At 33.0% G+C, this 16,406-nt stretch overlaps 2 protein-coding genes across 3 annotated transcripts; one reads left to right on the top strand and one right to left on the bottom strand.

Moving 5' to 3' along the window:
• The first annotated feature begins 4,423 nt into the window (after positions 1-4,423).
• LOC145328971 (vitellogenin-3-like) lies at positions 4,424-7,660 on the top strand. Its single transcript, XM_080172958.1, has 2 exons — positions 4,424-4,652; positions 5,682-7,660. The coding sequence occupies exons 1-2, from the start codon at positions 4,545-4,547 to the stop codon at positions 6,516-6,518; spliced, it is 945 nt and encodes a 314-aa protein (XP_080029084.1). The 5' UTR covers positions 4,424-4,544; the 3' UTR covers positions 6,519-7,660.
• Positions 7,661-13,341: 5,681 nt separating this feature from the next.
• Positions 13,342-16,379, bottom strand: LOC145328973 (uncharacterized). Of its 2 annotated transcripts, XM_080172961.1 has the most exons (4): positions 15,433-16,148; positions 15,069-15,159; positions 14,107-14,241; positions 13,342-13,725 (listed from the first exon to the last, which is right to left on the bottom strand). In XM_080172961.1, the coding sequence occupies exons 2-4, from the start codon at positions 15,130-15,132 to the stop codon at positions 13,463-13,465; spliced, it is 462 nt and encodes a 153-aa protein (XP_080029087.1). In that variant the 5' UTR covers positions 15,133-15,159; positions 15,433-16,148; the 3' UTR covers positions 13,342-13,462. The 2 variants fall into 2 exon arrangements, with proteins under 2 accessions (XP_080029087.1, XP_080029086.1); XM_080172960.1 differs by having other exon boundaries at positions 15,069-16,379.
• Between the last annotated feature and the right edge of the window lie 27 nt (positions 16,380-16,406).

The following is a 16,406-nucleotide window of genomic DNA, read 5'->3' on the forward strand; positions in this document are numbered from 1 at the left end:
ATATAATCACAAACAAGTCAGAATTTCCAGGGATCTAAAGAGCTAAGATAATTCCGGTAATTTCCCAATGATAAACAACAAAATTACCCCTTCTGTAGATTAAAAGTATTGGTTGGAACGTTTAAACACTCAACTTAATGAAGCAAACGATCAAAATTTTCCAATGTCCCTGCAAAGTTGTAAAGCTAACAAATAAGAAAACGTTATTATAAAACTCTGGGGACTAGTGTAATAAACAGCCCATTGTCCCCTCTCTCTATGCAGAATTTAACAAATATAAATCTGTAGGAATATTAATTTTGTGTTCATTGTCCTCTCCCTGTATATCTGGCTAAATGTAATCACTAAAAGATCTTTTTAATTTGAACTTGATTCGACCCGTACTAATTTATTTTATTTTAGTGACAGATGTCCAGTAGTCTGAGAATGTTCGCAAGTTTATTAATTTTAAGTTCAAATATACACTAAAATAGAGGTTATAAGTTGAACAATTTTAATAGTATCTTTGTTTTGTAAATAAACACTTTTTCAAAGTTTTAAATTAGAGTAAACACTAGAGGGGGAAGGAGTTAAATAATTGTATGTCCCTATGCCAAGGACCATGTGCCGAATCTCAATTTTGTCTTTAAAAATCAACCAATAATATCGTCAATATTAACACAGCCAAATAGCAGAAAACAATTTGCCAGCAGACTTAACAGGGAGTTCCAGGTAGTTGTCTTGTTATACATCTATACAATAAATTTATGTTTTAAAACTCGTGAAAACTCCATATGTACAGAATATGTACCGTACAAAATCAAACCCTTAATTCGCCTGTCATAATTATTTCAATTATTTGGTGTTCATTCACTTTCGTCACATCAGTGTCCAAACTTTTCAACCAAAAATCTAGAAAATTATTTTTGTTAATTCAAGTCTTGGTATATACATCAATTAATCGTCCATTGTCTTATCCCTTAAGATCCCTGAAAGCAAATAAAAATTTAAAAATTAGCTGTTACCATAATCACGAAATCTTTATTAAAAATATGCCAACTGTCCAATCAAATTATAGGTATACAGATGCTGATTGGTACAGGTTATCATAAACAAAAACTGGAGCTGCTATATCTTAAACTAGCGGCTTCGCCCCTAGCCTCTAGGGGCTTTGCCCCAAGAGGTGATACAATTTTTTTTTGGCAAAATACGGTAAAAGGACCAAGGAAATCTTCTAAAAAAAAAAAAAAAGGACCAAGGAAATCCTCTACAAAAAAAATGGGGGGGGGATTTTTTGTTTTTTGGGGGGTTGGGGGTTCCAAACCCCCCAAAAAATAGCCTAAAACCACCACAGGACCAGTAGGTATATTCTCTGAAGAGTAGAATCCGATCGGTTCAGTGGTTACCGAGATCTTAAGGGACGGATGGACAGACAGATAGACAGACAGACAGACATCGTTCTACTTTGTATTATAGATAGCAGTGGAGAAAATCAAATTTCCCCCCCAGAGTTACAGACGGACAAAGTGAAATATAGCAGGTAGGAAGGAGACATTAGGTTGTTTATAACCCTAGTCCGCAAAATTTTATGATACCGTTTCTTATAACAACTTTGGGTACTTATATCATCGAATTTTGATTGGTTGCTTTAATATGTTGAGTTTCTAAACGTTTCAACCACTGAATGTAATCTACAGAAGGGATAATTTTGTTAATCAACATTAGGTTTTAAATATATGTATTGTTTATTGTCTTATATCTTTAGATCCCTGGAAATATAGAGTAGCTTCGACAAAGTATTATCATGTACTATTAAAGAACAAACTAATTCTTATTGTACTTTAAACGTTAAGGCACAATTTTAGAATTCTCCTTATTCAGCAGATTTAATGTTTAAAAACAAAAGAAGATGATGTAAAAACATTTTCAAAGCTACTCTACTCTACAACTCTCCTTACCGGTTATACAATAGGGAGGTAGATACACCCATAGAAGCCTCTTGGGGCACTTACGGTTGGAGAGAGGGAGTCATTTTTTAAAATAAAAAATATTTTTTTTTTTTGGGGGGGGGATATCTTTCCCCAAAATATTTAAAAACCTTCCTTCGACCTATAAGAAGCTTCACTGCAAAGGATAAATAAATCGGTTCAGCAGTTAGCGAGATCCTTTGCTACAGACAAGAAAAGCTTACCTATTTTATTTTATAGTACAAGCTACCATGTAGAGGAGAACCAAGTCGGTTTAGCGGTTAGTGAGATCCTTCGGTACAGACAGACAGACAAACAAACATCCTGTTATTTTATTATAAGGATTATGAAACAAGGATAGCAGCTGCCGTATGTAGTAATGGACTTATACCTGCTAATTATCATGTATTCTAATAAGTGAAACTTGTAGCTGGCTAAAATAACGATCACGCCATAATATGACAATAAGATATAAATAGATGTTTAAATTAATAACCACGAAACCTTTTATCAGGTATTTTTATATTTTTATTTTTAATATTTTGTAGCATAACTGACAAAGTAAATTCCATACTGGTTGCTTGATAATTAGTGCATTTTTGATAACAAAATGTAAAAAATGTTTAGGTGTATTTTTGTCATCAAAACTGTGAATTTGACAGCCTCATTGAATTTCATGGGTGTGAGAAAATGACAGTAAAACTGTGTTTATGACAGTAGTAAAGGTGTAATTTTGACAGTGGATAAAAAAATATTGCCAAAAATCCAGCTAAAAACAAAATTGACAAAAACACACCCACTTTTTGTCAAAAACACAGTGATTGTATTTTTGTTAGTGGTAAAAGTGAACACAGTAATAGTGTCTGACTGATTATGACGTAACAAAAAAAATTAGCCAATGAGAGACCGTTATTGACCAATGGTAAAATTTATAGTGGCCTCTCATTGGCTAATTTTTTTTGTTACGTCATAATCAGTCAGACACTATTACTGTGTTGGGTAAAAGTGGCAGCACCCCCAAAAATTCCTCAGAACGAAAGGAAGATTTAATTTTGAAACTATTACTCATAAAAAAATTTTAATCAGACCAAAAACATTAAAAATATATAATTAAATAAGTAAAAAATGAAAAGCGGCAATTTAAGAGTATCTAAAGTTTTCTATATTTCAAAGTTTTAAAGATTAATTCTGATTTCTGTAAGTCAAACTTTATTTTACTTGTTTTGTATGATTTCTAATCAAGAGAATATTTTGTTTCAAATATGTTTTTTTAATGAATGTAATTGTTTTTATTGCAGATCTCCTCAATATGTGACTGTGCTTGTCTGTCAAGCTCATTTTCTTAAAATATTCATTTTTTTTCATCTTTCCAGATCAAGTCCTCTTTACTTCTTACTTTAACTTCTTTTCTTTTCATTTGAGGTTCTTGTGAATTTTGCAAGAAAGCAAACCCTGGCACAAACATTTTTTGGACTCATGTAAGATCTCTCATCTTCCTCTTAATTTGAAAAAGTTAAAAATCAGCATATTTAAAATGGACGTATGGACATTCTAGTAACGATTATAGAGATGCTACTCTTTCTCAATCTACTACTACAGTAATCATCATGCAAAGTTTGAAATCGATAGGACACTTTTAACATGCCTAATTTAACGAAGAAAGCTAACCGCTACGGACAGACAGACATGTTTGAATCTCTCCCCCCCCCCCCCTTATTTTAATTATTGATTTTTTTTTGGGGGGGGGGGTGGTTGGGTTGTTTGTGCTCAACTAAGTCCTTTGAGGGAATACGCCTGCTTTTTGAATGTTAAAAAAATGTTACTAAAAAAGGATGACAACATCCATAAAATTGCATAAATACTGTATCAGTGTATAAGGACATTTCATTCTTAGAATTTAATTATAGAGATGCTATGCTTATATCTTTTGACCGTGTTGTCCTAGAAATCATTATTCCAAAAATCAGATTAATAGAATAATTATAATAACCTATAATATAAAGTAGTAAAGTTTTTTGTCTGAATCTTAAGATCTTGGAAGCTAGTAGTAGTGCGAATAAATTATATTTTTCAGGGAAGCTTTATAAAATTCTTTTGGTGGTTTTTGGCTTTTTTTCTTAAACCCCTTCCCCCTCCCCTAGATTCTAGGGGTGAGGTAACTAGTCTGTCTGAAGCTTAAGATCTTAGTAACCACTGAACCGATTGGGTTCTACTCTTCAGGGAACAAACCCACTGGTCCTCTGGTGATTTTTATCTATTTTCTTAACCTCCATCCCCCTAAAAATCGAAATTTCCACACAATTATAAAATATCTGTCAATGTTAGTTTGTTCTCAGAAACTGATGAACTTTATTTTATGGATATTTTTATCCTTGATTTCTTTAAGTACTTCATTACACACACAATGTGCTAAAGTATTATTAAATTTCTTTGTTTCAAGGCATGCCCTCAACTTTGAATTTTCCAGTTAGAATCAGTTTGATTTGGTAAAATTGTATCATTATCAAAAAAAAGTGCTAAGCTTTGCAAAATTGTGGGTATAAAAGGTGGATCTTGATGTTAGATAGGCAGAACTGATTTCAGTGTCTCTTAGACAAGATGAGATCAATCTCCGCTCTCCTGTTAGTGGGATGTGTCCTGGGTGGTACCATCCAGCCATTCAGCTGGACACCTAACCAGGAATACACTTACAAGTACTCTACTCAGGTAAAGAATCATTTCTTAAATTTCTCATAGCAATAAGCAAAATATGTTACATATATGTTATAGCTTTATTTTTGACAATACTTTTTAAACAAGTCTATAATGCTGCAAGTGTAACTCTTATAGATTTATTTATATTTTTCCAAAAATAATTTTGCATGTGTGCCTTGAAAAAGAATTTATCTTTTTAGTACCGTCCGTCTGTCTGAGACAAAGTGGCGGAAACGTGATTTTCTCGGGTCCTATTAAAGATAGACAGCTAAAATTTTTAGTGCAGATTCCCATGACATATGCGCATCTAATCTATACATTGTTTTGTCCATCTGTTTTTTAATTGGGGTGCTAGATCGATTCCTAGATTTTTTTGTTTTCGTAATTTTCTCGACTCCTTTTCAAGACAGACGACCGAAATTTTAAGGGATTAAGTAAATTTGCATCCCGCATATTTTTACTAAGTTTCATTAAGATTTGTAAATTGATTGGGGTGCTAGATCGATTCCTAGTTTTTCAAGTTTTTATGATTATCTCAACTTCTGTTCAAGATAAACGGCTGGAATTTTTAGGGATTAATTAAGTCAGCATTCTACACATTTCTATACAGTTTTTTTAAGATATGATAATTGGTTGGGGTGCAAGAACGATTCCTAGTTTTTCAAGTTTTCATGATTATCTCACTCCTGTTCAAGATAAACAGCTGTAATTTTTAGGGATTAAATAATTCAACATTATATATATTTTCACCAAGTTTAATTAAGACTTGCTATTAGTTGGGGTGCTAGATCAATTCCTAGATTTTACGTTTTTCTTCTTAATGCTTAATGCTTCAAAAGATATTATACATTTTTAAAAGGTTCGTGATTTAATTCATTTATGTCTTTTTAACATACTCAAAAGATTTTTTTCCCTGATGTCTATCAATAAATTTTGAGCTTCACTACTTATGGATGTTGTCATCCTTGTTTATTAAATAAGACAGTTAAACGTTTTTTATTGTTACTTACAGAAACATACAATTAATTTTATAATATTCAGGTCCTTACTGGAATTCCTGAGTTGAACAACCAATTCTCTGGTGTGAGACTTACCACTGAGGTCCGCATCCAACCCAAGCATGACAGCACCTGCACCCTGAAGTTTGAGAACCCTAAGTTTGTCAGCTACAATGATGAAGATATGGAACTTACCAAGGACTGGCAGCCTGAGCAAAGACATGGTAAGGTTGAAGAGATCCCCAGATCTCTGAAGACCTGGCTGGAGTCTCCCTTTACTGTCTTCCACAAGAAGGGCAAGGTTGAGAAGATCCAGACTGAGAATGGTGAACCTGAGTTCATTGTTAACATCAAGAAGGCTCTGATCTCCCAAGTTCAACATGATCTGTCTAAGGCTTTTGAATCTGCTCGTGTTCAACAACAAAGCAACCAAATTCAAAGACAAGGACAGCAAAGCCCCCTTCCTACCTTCAAGGTCCAGGAAAACTCCATCCTTGGTACCTGTGAGACCATCTACTCTATCTCCAAGCTTCCTGAACACCTGGCTCAGCAGTTTGAAGAGGAAGAGAAGCAAAGAAGAAGCAATGACCACGAGGTAAGAAGCTCTGAAGAAGATGAGAAGCTGTGTGAAGGTAAGGAATACTTTGAGATCCTGAAGTCTGACAATCTGGACAACTGCTCTGAGCGCCCCGTCTACCACAGAACCTATGGTATGACCTCCAAGACTGATGGCTCTGGATCCTCTAAGCCTTCCCAGTCTTCCCTCACCAGAACTATTATCTGTGGCTCACTTGAAGACCATATCATCAGAAAGTCCTCCACTGAGAACAGAATCCTGATTAATGCTGCTGGAGAACTCAAGCAGACATATGTCTACTAGAAATTTATTCAATAGATCTTAGACGATGGAAATTTGAAACTGTCGGGTCAATATTTCTTTAATATTCCCCCTAGTTTCTAACTGTCCAAAGACGTTTATAACAATTAGGGAAAGGGTTGAATTTGGACAGGAAACCTAAATATTAAAATCTTTTCTAAATTTATACGATCCTGAAAGTTAATATTTACTGATATTTTCCAATAAATTTTTTCGTTTCGTCAAAATTTGGAAAAATAGCCAATATGGCTGTCTAGAAAAAACACGAAACCTCTACACCTAATATTTTCTCAGTGTTTTTTTTACTTTTTATACAATTTTTTTTAAAAATTAAATATTGATGAGTTTTTTATTTTTATAGAATGAATTATAAAAAAAATAATATTGGTTGATTGGTTTTTGCGATATCAGAACTCAGAACCATATCAGTTTTACTTTTAAACAATTCAATAAATATGAAAACTTTAAAAATTAAATATTGATGAGTTTTTTTTATTTTTTTAGAATGAATTATAAAAAAATAATATTGGTTGATTGGTTTTTGCGATATCAGAACCATATCAGTTTTACTTGTAAACAATTCAATAAATATGAAAACTTAGATATAAAATTTGTATAATAGATAAGACTTTTAAATAATTTATTCTCCCCTTTCTTTATTCCAAAAATCTCGATTTTTCTTTCATTGTCATATCCTAGTATTTATTATGTGTATTTGTATTGTCGTGTGAGTATGTGAGAGGGTTGTAAAGGATAGATAAATTACCACCCCCCCCCCTCACATAGCTGTTAAGACTTAAGATTTTTTGTTTCAGGCTTTCAGCGTATCTACTCTATAATAATCCACCTTCCAAAGATCCAACACCCTACATTATCCAACCCTCCACCCTGCTTACTGTCTTCTACATTTCAACTCAACCATATATCAAACTTGCTAATATCATAAAGTGAAAGAAAAGTTAAAAAATAAACCACCAATAACCATTAAATAATGTATTAATCATTCTAACTCAAGTAATATGTACTAATTTATTATTTAACCTAACATACTAACAAAACAATAATCATAACTTTTTTTACTTTAATGAAATAAATAATCTAAATAAATAAATAAACTATGTTGACTTAAATAAAATGAAAATAAATATTTTTATTTTATTTGGATTGGAGTTAGTTTTGTAAATTGTAACGATTTGTCCTTGTTCTCTAAGGTCTCATATTTCCTGTATCATGAGTTGACCCTTAGCTTTATGCGGTCATAAATGTTCCCCCCCCCCCCCAAAAAAAAACGCTTTTATCAATATACCTTGTATATTGGGGAATATTAACAAGGATTAAAACATCCATAAAAACTAGTACTGAAACTTTATGACAAACGGATACAGGAAGCAAATGCCTACATTACCAGAAATGAAAAAAGCTATCCGCTTTCTTACGGAGATTGACCAGCCCTAATTATAAAAAAGCTATTGTTCTGTAAGATTAAAACGATTTCTGAAACTGTATAACAAACGGATAATAACACAAACACTTAAATAGTTCAGAATAGTCGACAAATAGTCGACGGACAAACTGACCCTAATTATAGAAAATTATTGTTCTGTATGAACTTGAAGATCTCATATTTCTCATGTGAGTTCAGTTAAGTTGACCCTTCCAGTTTCCCTTCCTTAATCAGGTGACATAAATTTTTCCTCCCCGCCCCCCCCCCCAAAAATAAATATTGTACAGCGATTAAGGCGCGAAGATATGTTAATTTTATTTACCATAAAAACGAGTACTTTTATTATCAAACTGACATTATTCTTTTATTTTAGTAATTATGGGAAAATTGAAACAAATTTAAAATGCACGGAAAAATGTCTATAAAAATTTTAAAAAACTTAATTATGAAATAGCTTCGCTCCAAAAAAAATAAAATACTGAAGGGAAACAAACTAATCTCAAATCTTAAATATATATGAACATAGCTTTGTAAGTATGTCTGTCCAGGCGATAAATTTAATTCAAAAAATAGATATTTATCAAATTATCACATCGTATTATAAGCGTATGACCGGAAAGTAAAAACGATTTCTTTCAACTGAAGTCCAAAAAAACCGTATATAGTTATTCCGAATTTTACGATTTGTATTTAATAAAAGATAGACAGACAAAAAGAAAGAACTAAAATTATTAAAGTGATTATCTAAATTTGGTTACTATCATCATATCTTTGTAGTTTGTATAATTGATCAAAAAGCCTTCATAAAACTCCTAGGAAAGTTTTTTATCCGTGGAGATTAACAGACATCCTATTATTTTATTCTTTGGTTTTCAATGATAACTATGATATATAGACAGAACAGAAATGTACAATCGTTTGATTATTAAAACCAGTTTTTTTAGCCCCGAGGAGCCGTTTAACTATGAAAGAAATAGCTATCTGTCTTAAAGAACGAACGAATTAAAAAGTAAAAACTTTGTATATTTGTTTTATTCAAAAAGAGTAGGTTTTATTGCAATTAGAGTCTTCCAACTAATTCACTTACAATTTTGCTTCATATCCGTGTCATGTTATTTAGTTGACCCTTTTTAAAAAAATTTAAATTTCCCTTCCTTGCGAAAGAATGTTTTTAAAACTTAAAACATATGAAATGATATTATCACAGATATTATCATCAATCTATAATATAATTGGCCAAAAAGCCTTCATAAAGTGTTATAAAGCATATAGAGAAGTTATCTATATTCCAACTTTCAATATGTAACTTTGAAGCAATTTTGTTTGTTTTCTACATTACCGAATACTTTGTGAAATCAATTCGTCTTAAATGTAACTTTTCTTAAAAATAGGTTTCTAAAACTTGAAATATAATTTTTAACTTTTCTCACCAATGAATGATGAAAGTATAAATTTAAGAACAATTTGAAATATTTACCCTCTAACGGCTAATTTATTTACTATAATTTCATCGTATTAAATCCAAATTTAATCTTGTTTCTCCCCCCCCCCCCACCCCAATTATTACCATACCATTACCAGGTTGGTTACGATATTATATATTTGTTTTTTATCCGTGGACCGTGTGACATGAAAGATTAAGCATCAAATCCTCCCCCCCTCCTCAAAGGGGAAATTAGCATAATTCTTACATGTCTACCTAATAATTATAAAACATACATAAGTAGCGAAGCTCTAAAATTATGAATAATAAATAGACCATTTGGAACAATGTATGGTTGTCTTTTGAAGCATTAAGCTAATAGAAAAACGTTAAAACTTAAACAATTGAATTTACAATTACATAATCCTAAATTTGCCTAAACTTAAAATTGTTTATTAATTATTTCTTATCAGTTCAGCATTTTGATTTTTGATTATTATTTATTATTGTCAACTGTCCTATCCCCTCCTAATATTTATGTTTTTCCCCCTTTTTTTTGGGGGGGGGGGGGGGAGCTAAACAGATATCCTATTACCTCCTAATATTTATTACATACAACACCAACCCCAATTTTAGGGGGTTACATGGGGGGGGGGGGGGGGGCGCGCATTACCACTCCGCCCATATTCATAATGAGCGGTGAAAATGGACAATTCAAAACATATGGAAAATAGGAATTAGCGAAGCTTTTCTATAATTTGTGTTGGTTATAAACGTCAGTTAGTATTACTATTTTATATAATTTATAGACAGAATACTTATTTTATAATTATACTTATGCATTTATGTTAATGTTCCCCCCCCCCCCAAGAAACAAAACAAAACAAAACATATGGAAAATTCAAAATACTAGGAATTAGCGAAGCTTTTCTATAATTAGTGTTGGTTATAGACGTCAGTATGTTAGTATTTATATAATTTATACTTATAGACAGAATACTTACTTATAATTTTGATTATACTAATGCATTTATGTTAATGTTTTGCTTTAATGGATATTGTCATCCTTGTTAAAAATATTTCACACATCCGATCCCATTGAAGATATCTAGAATATTATAAATCTTAATAATTTCTTGGAAACCAACAACAAAGAAAAATTTGTAGGGGGTAATTAATGATTCCTTGAAATTTCATTTGCTTACAGACCTTTGAAGTGACAACATTTGAACATTTGTTTTATTTTTGCTATCGTTATTATGGCGGAACAAGGACAGAGAGTCAAAGTTGGGCGCAGGCGCAAGCCGGTAGCGATGGATGCCCGTACACTTACCTGTACAGATCCAGAACCAAGTTTATACCCCGACCTGATGCCTGGATGGTACGCCCATTATCAGGTCCTTCACAGATCTTTTAAAGATATATCTTCGCTGCTTTACAGGTCGGGGTTCCAGAGTGTTCGGAATATGCAGGCGATCAGACTATTTAGTGAAGGAATTGGTATATACCAATTCCTTCACCAAGCCCTTCCATCTTCGCAGCGTACACGCGAACAAAACCAACTTGTTCTGCAGCAAATGGAAGCAAAATGCAACGGTTACCGTGACGACGTTATCCAGGCGTTAGCTGTCTATGACCGTGCGATAGGATTAGATGGCACAGTAGATCTATCAGATGAAGACGAATATCCCGATATCTCCGGCGATGTAAATCCATCTTCCGATGATGGAGATATTGACGCCATCCTGGAAGTTCTGGAACACGAAGGTGGCGCGAGCGAAGGTGACGAATATCCCGATATCTCCGGCGATGTAAATCCATCTTCCGATGATGGAGATATTGACGCCATCCTGGAAGTTCTGGAACACGAAGGTGGCGCGAGCGAAGGTGAAGGTGATGACTCTGATGAGTCAGTGATCATTATCGATTGAGTTGAGAATGAGATCGCATTCCTGTGAATATTTAGTTAGATTCCACATAAATAACATAACTTGACATATATATGCTATAATAATAAAACTATGAAAAATAATTTTCTTATTTTTATTTAATTTAATTTGTAATTGCGATGCTGCTCTATAATTTGAATTATAATTGAAGAAGTAAGCTCTGTTTGTCTGTAGCTAAGGATCTCGCTAACCACTGAACCTATATGGTTCTCCTTTACAGTACAGCTTCGTATAGGTCCTTAGATGGTTTTATTTGTGTACTTATTTTAACTTTGAATTGAAGACATAAATTTAAAATTATCAATAGCTATAGTATTAACTTTAACAAACAAAAACATTTAAAGTGCCACTAGAGGCCTCTAGGGGCGTAGCCGCTAGTAAACTTATAAAGAAGTAAGCTCTGTTTGTCTGTAGCTAAGGATCTCGCTAACCACTGAACCTATATGGTTCTCCTTTACAGTACAGCTTCGTATAGGTCCTTAGATGGTTTTATTTGTGTACTTATTTTAACTTTGAATTGAAGACATAAATTTAAAATTATCAATAGCTATAGTATTAACTTTAACAAACAAAAACATTTAAAGTGCCACTAGAGGCCTCTAGGGGCGTAGCCGCTAGGAAACTTATAATGAAGTAAGCTCTGTTTGTCTGTAGCTAAGGATCTCGCTAACCACTGAACCTATATGGTTCTCCTTTACAGTACAGCTTCGTATAGGTCCTTAGATGGTTTTAGGCTATTTTTCTGCCCTTTCATATCCCTTCGAATATAGAGCCTCTAAATGCTAGGGGCGCAGCCGTTTGTATCCAAGGAAGAGACTCGAGAGACGTTTGATATAGTTATTTGATATACTTAGGTAGGTAGGTAGGTAGGTTCGAATATAGAGCCTCTAAATGCTAGGGGCGCAGCCGTTTGTATCCAAGGAAGGAAGAGAGACGTTTGATTATTTGATATAGTTATTTGATAAAACTTAGGTAGGTTAGGTAAGCGTTCCACGTATTTAAAATTATCAATAGATAGCTATTTCTTGCATCGTTAACGAATAAAAGCTAACTATCTCGGACGAAAAATCAACATGTTTAAAATGGACGTACGGACATTCTGGTAATGATTATAGAGTTGCTACGCTTTCTAAATCGGACGGACCGACCATAAGAATGAATAAAAAAGTGTATTATTTCGAGTTTCTTATCACATTTATTTGTATCACGAATATGAATATGAAATGAAATGAATGAATTTATGAAATACAAAATGAAAATGAAACAATGAAATTGAAAAACGAAAAAAAAACAGACAGACAGACAGACATATTTACATTTAGAAATATAAAGTAGATTTGCTACTAAAAAATGAAACAATGAAATTGAAAAAAAAATTAAATGAAAATATTAAAACTAAAGAAAAGGGGTAGTTTCACGAAATGCATTTGAACTTAATTTAGTGAACCGCATATTTTATCCTGGTTAAATGGGTAAACTACATTTATATGGCATATATTTGAAATGAATTCAATTTTCTACCACGTAGTTTTTAAAATATCAAGACCTTAAAATTGTCTTTTTTGTGATATATGCAATTTAAAAAGACGATTTTCAAGTCTTGACATTTTAAAAACTATGTGGTAGAAAATTGAAATTTTTTCAAATATATGCCATATAAATGTAGTTTAACCATTTAACCAGGATAAAATATGCGGTTCACTAAATTAAGTTTAAATGCATTTCGTGAAACTACCCCTTTAAAAAATCTGCAAATTTAGTAAATAAAGTATTATAAATATATCAAAAATAGTATATACAAAATTTGAAAATATCCCCCCCACCAATAAAAATAACCGCGGGCGCTCGGCCCCCTAGCCATATAACCTAACCTAGCCTAACCTAATCCAGTCATTTAGTCGGGGGGGGGGGGGGGGGGGGATAATTGGAATTCTAGTAAATAAAGTAAATATATCAAAAATAGTATATTTTATCCCCCCCCCCCCCCCACCAATAAAAATAACCGCGGGCGCTCGGCCCCCTAGCCATATAACCTAACCTAGCCTAACCTAATCCAGTCATTTAGTCGGGGGGGGGGGGGGGGGATAACAACACAAAATAACAATAAATTAACAGTAAATATCAACAATAATCAATAGAATTGAAATGTATTATTGTTGATATTTACTGTGGCGTGCGCACCTATTGTCAAATTGAAAATAGGTTGCACACGTTGAGGTTGACGTTCTTGCTGTGGCGGGGGTGGGGGAGGTGGATTGTTGTCGGCGGGAAGGGGCTCTGGAGGGTCGTCCTGCTGTTGAGGGTGGTCCGGCTCTTGAGGATGGTCCGGTTGTGGTGGTTGATGGGGAACATTGACATTATTATTGTTCCCCATCTGTTGGATAACCTGTTGACCTTAATAAATTAAATCAAAATTAAAATTAAAATCTCTCAGGAGGGTGGTCGATAGATCGATGTACATCCCCAGTGATTTTCCCTTCTGTAGATTACAATTAGTTCCATAAAAGCCAAAAAAAATACATTTTAATTAAAGATCCAGCTTAGATTTTTTGACGCATTTTTTGGAGCTTCTCTTTTATGGATGTTTTCATCCTTGTTTTATAATAATCATGTAAGCAATTCTGTATGATATTTACTATTAATTTAAAATAAATGGTTATTTTTTCCAAACCATAAAATATCTCAACGCAATTAATTAATTAAATTAATTCCAAAAGGTGAATTTATTATTTTAGAGTAAGGTTACTGGACAAACGTATTATATATAATACCTACCTAATTGTCTTGCAGCATTACGGCGTCGTTGTCGTCGAACTCGACGCTGGTCATCAGGCTGGGGTGCAATAGCAGCCACAACCGGATCATCTCGGAGGGGGGCCTCAACAGGAACAGGAAGAGGAACAGCGACACCTTAATAAATTATAAATGTATAGAGTCGAAGCAAAATTTTAAGTAAATTTGTTGGAAAACTGCTTCATACAGGATAATGTTTATGGTCATACTTACATTTCTAGGACTTAATTATAGAGTTGCTTCGCTTATAATATTATTCTTTGTTGTCCAAGGAATCAATATACCAAAAACCAGATCAAACGGATAATTAGATCACATAAAATTTTGTTGTTATAAAAGTAGAAAAATCAACATGTTTAAAAGGGACGTACGGACATTCTGGTAATGCTTATAGAGTTGCTTCGCTTTCTAAATCGTACGTAACTACATCATGCAAAGTTTGAAATCGATAGGACAATTCTAACATGCCTAAATTAACGAATAAAAGCTAACTATCTCGGACGAAAAATCAACATGTTTAAAATGGACGTACGGACATTCTGGTAATGATTATAGAGTTGCTACGCTTTCTAAATCGGACGGACCGACCATAATTATAGAAAAGCTTCGCTTTTAAAAAGGTAAAAAGGAGAACCCGATCGGTTCATCGGTTAGCGAGATCCTTTAGTATAAGGATTATTTATTCATTATATTACACTTTGTGGAATAAGTTATAACTATAAAAACAAGGATGACAACATCCATAAAAGCGAAGCTCTGAAAAGGTAGGACAAACGGACATTAACACTTGTATAATGTCATGTTTATAATTGTTTATGGTTATGGTTATGCATTTACGGACATTCTGGTAATGATTATAGAGTTGCTTCGCTTTCTAAATCGTACGTAACTACATCCTAATAAATAAATAACTAAAAATAAATAGAATTCAATATATATTATACCTTGACGTCGTTCAAGTATTCGCTGGCTCCTTCGTTTCGTGCTGCTGGGTACTCTAGATTTCATTATTCGTTGATCGTTCGGATATTTATACTGAAATAATAATTTAATAATTAGTATTTTATTTTTCATAATGCAAATGCAGATATAATTAATTTCAATTTCAATTCAATTTCACCAAAACGTTCACAATATACGTATAAAAACACTGCAAAATCAAATATTAAAAAATAATTAAGTTTATAAGTTTATTTTATGCGTATATAAAAACTAATTACGCATTAAAACAAAGAGAAAGGCGGTCAAAAGGTAGAGAAAGCCATTAAAATAAAGGGGTTGTATGCAAAAATGTAATTTCCTCATTACCTTCCGATAAGCCGCTGAAATTTATTTTGCCTTTTCTCGGCAGTTTTCGGCGGTTGCGCCGCCGTTTCTTCTCCCCTTAGTATCCAAGTAACTTGAAGTTGGCTGGCCCATGTCTCGTTCGTCGCCAACCTACTATTTAACTTTAAATTACAAATTTGTAAAATGTAAATTATCTTTATAAACCAACCTAATGCCGTAAAATCAATCTTCGAATAAACCAACCTAATGCCGTAAAATCAATCTTCGATATTTATTATTTAGAAAATGTTAAGATTTTTAATTTGTTAATACTAATAGTCTAATAGCATGAAAAAATTTTATCTTTACATACCCTTTAAAATAAGTGGCATCCGAGAGGTCAATATCCAAACATATATGGGTGGGGGAAAAGGGTTTTACATGTAAGTAACAGTTAACACCTTTATAGTCCCCCCCCCCCCAAAATAAAGGGAAGGGCAATGGGCTGTTTATTTTACTCTAGTCTCCCCCCCCTCCCCTTTTAAGGAGGGTTGCTATATGAAAAGAAAGGGTTGAACTTGATTTTGAATATAACCCCCCCCCCCCAAAAAAAAATACAAAGAATAATCCCTTTATTTATTTAAATTTTCCTTTATAAAAATTTTCCATAATATATATATGACGACACCTTTATTATACATAGAATATATGAAAAGAAAGGGTTGAACTTGATTTTGAATATAACCCCCCCCCCCCCCAAAAAAAATACAAAGAATAATCCCTTTATTTATTTAAATTTTCCTTTATAAAAATTTTCCATAATATATATATGACGACACCTTTATTATAACCCCCCTTTATTTATTTAAATTTTCCTTTATAAAAATTTTCCACTAATGCTGGGTGACGGGAGAGAGTTTTTTTTTAACTTTTAAGAAAGGTTTATATATATGACACCTTTATAAATTATAACCTTATATTATAATGGCCGATAAATTGATGGACACTCCCAATGA

The sequence above is a fragment of the Acartia tonsa genome, chromosome 9 (genome assembly GCF_053477335.1).
Source record: "Acartia tonsa isolate MP-2025a chromosome 9, ASM5347733v1, whole genome shotgun sequence".
Lineage (NCBI taxonomy): Eukaryota > Metazoa > Arthropoda > Copepoda > Calanoida > Acartiidae > Acartia > Acartia tonsa.

Coding starts and splice junctions, on each gene's coding strand:
- LOC145328973 (XM_080172960.1), bottom strand. CDS start 15,198: ATGAAAAATAAAATACTAATTATTAAATTATTATTTCAGTATAAATAT. Junction 14,242..15,068: donor AATACTTGAACGACGTCAAG/GTATAATATATA, acceptor TAATTTATTAAG/GTGTCGCTGTTCCTCTTCCT. Junction 13,726..14,106: donor TAATGCTGCAAGACAATTAG/GTAGGTATTATA, acceptor TAATTTATTAAG/GTCAACAGGTTATCCAACAG.
- LOC145328971 (XM_080172958.1), top strand. CDS start 4,545: ATGAGATCAATCTCCGCTCTCCTGTTAGTGGGATGTGTCCTGGGTGGT. Junction 4,653..5,681: donor CTTACAAGTACTCTACTCAG/GTAAAGAATCAT, acceptor TATAATATTCAG/GTCCTTACTGGAATTCCTGA.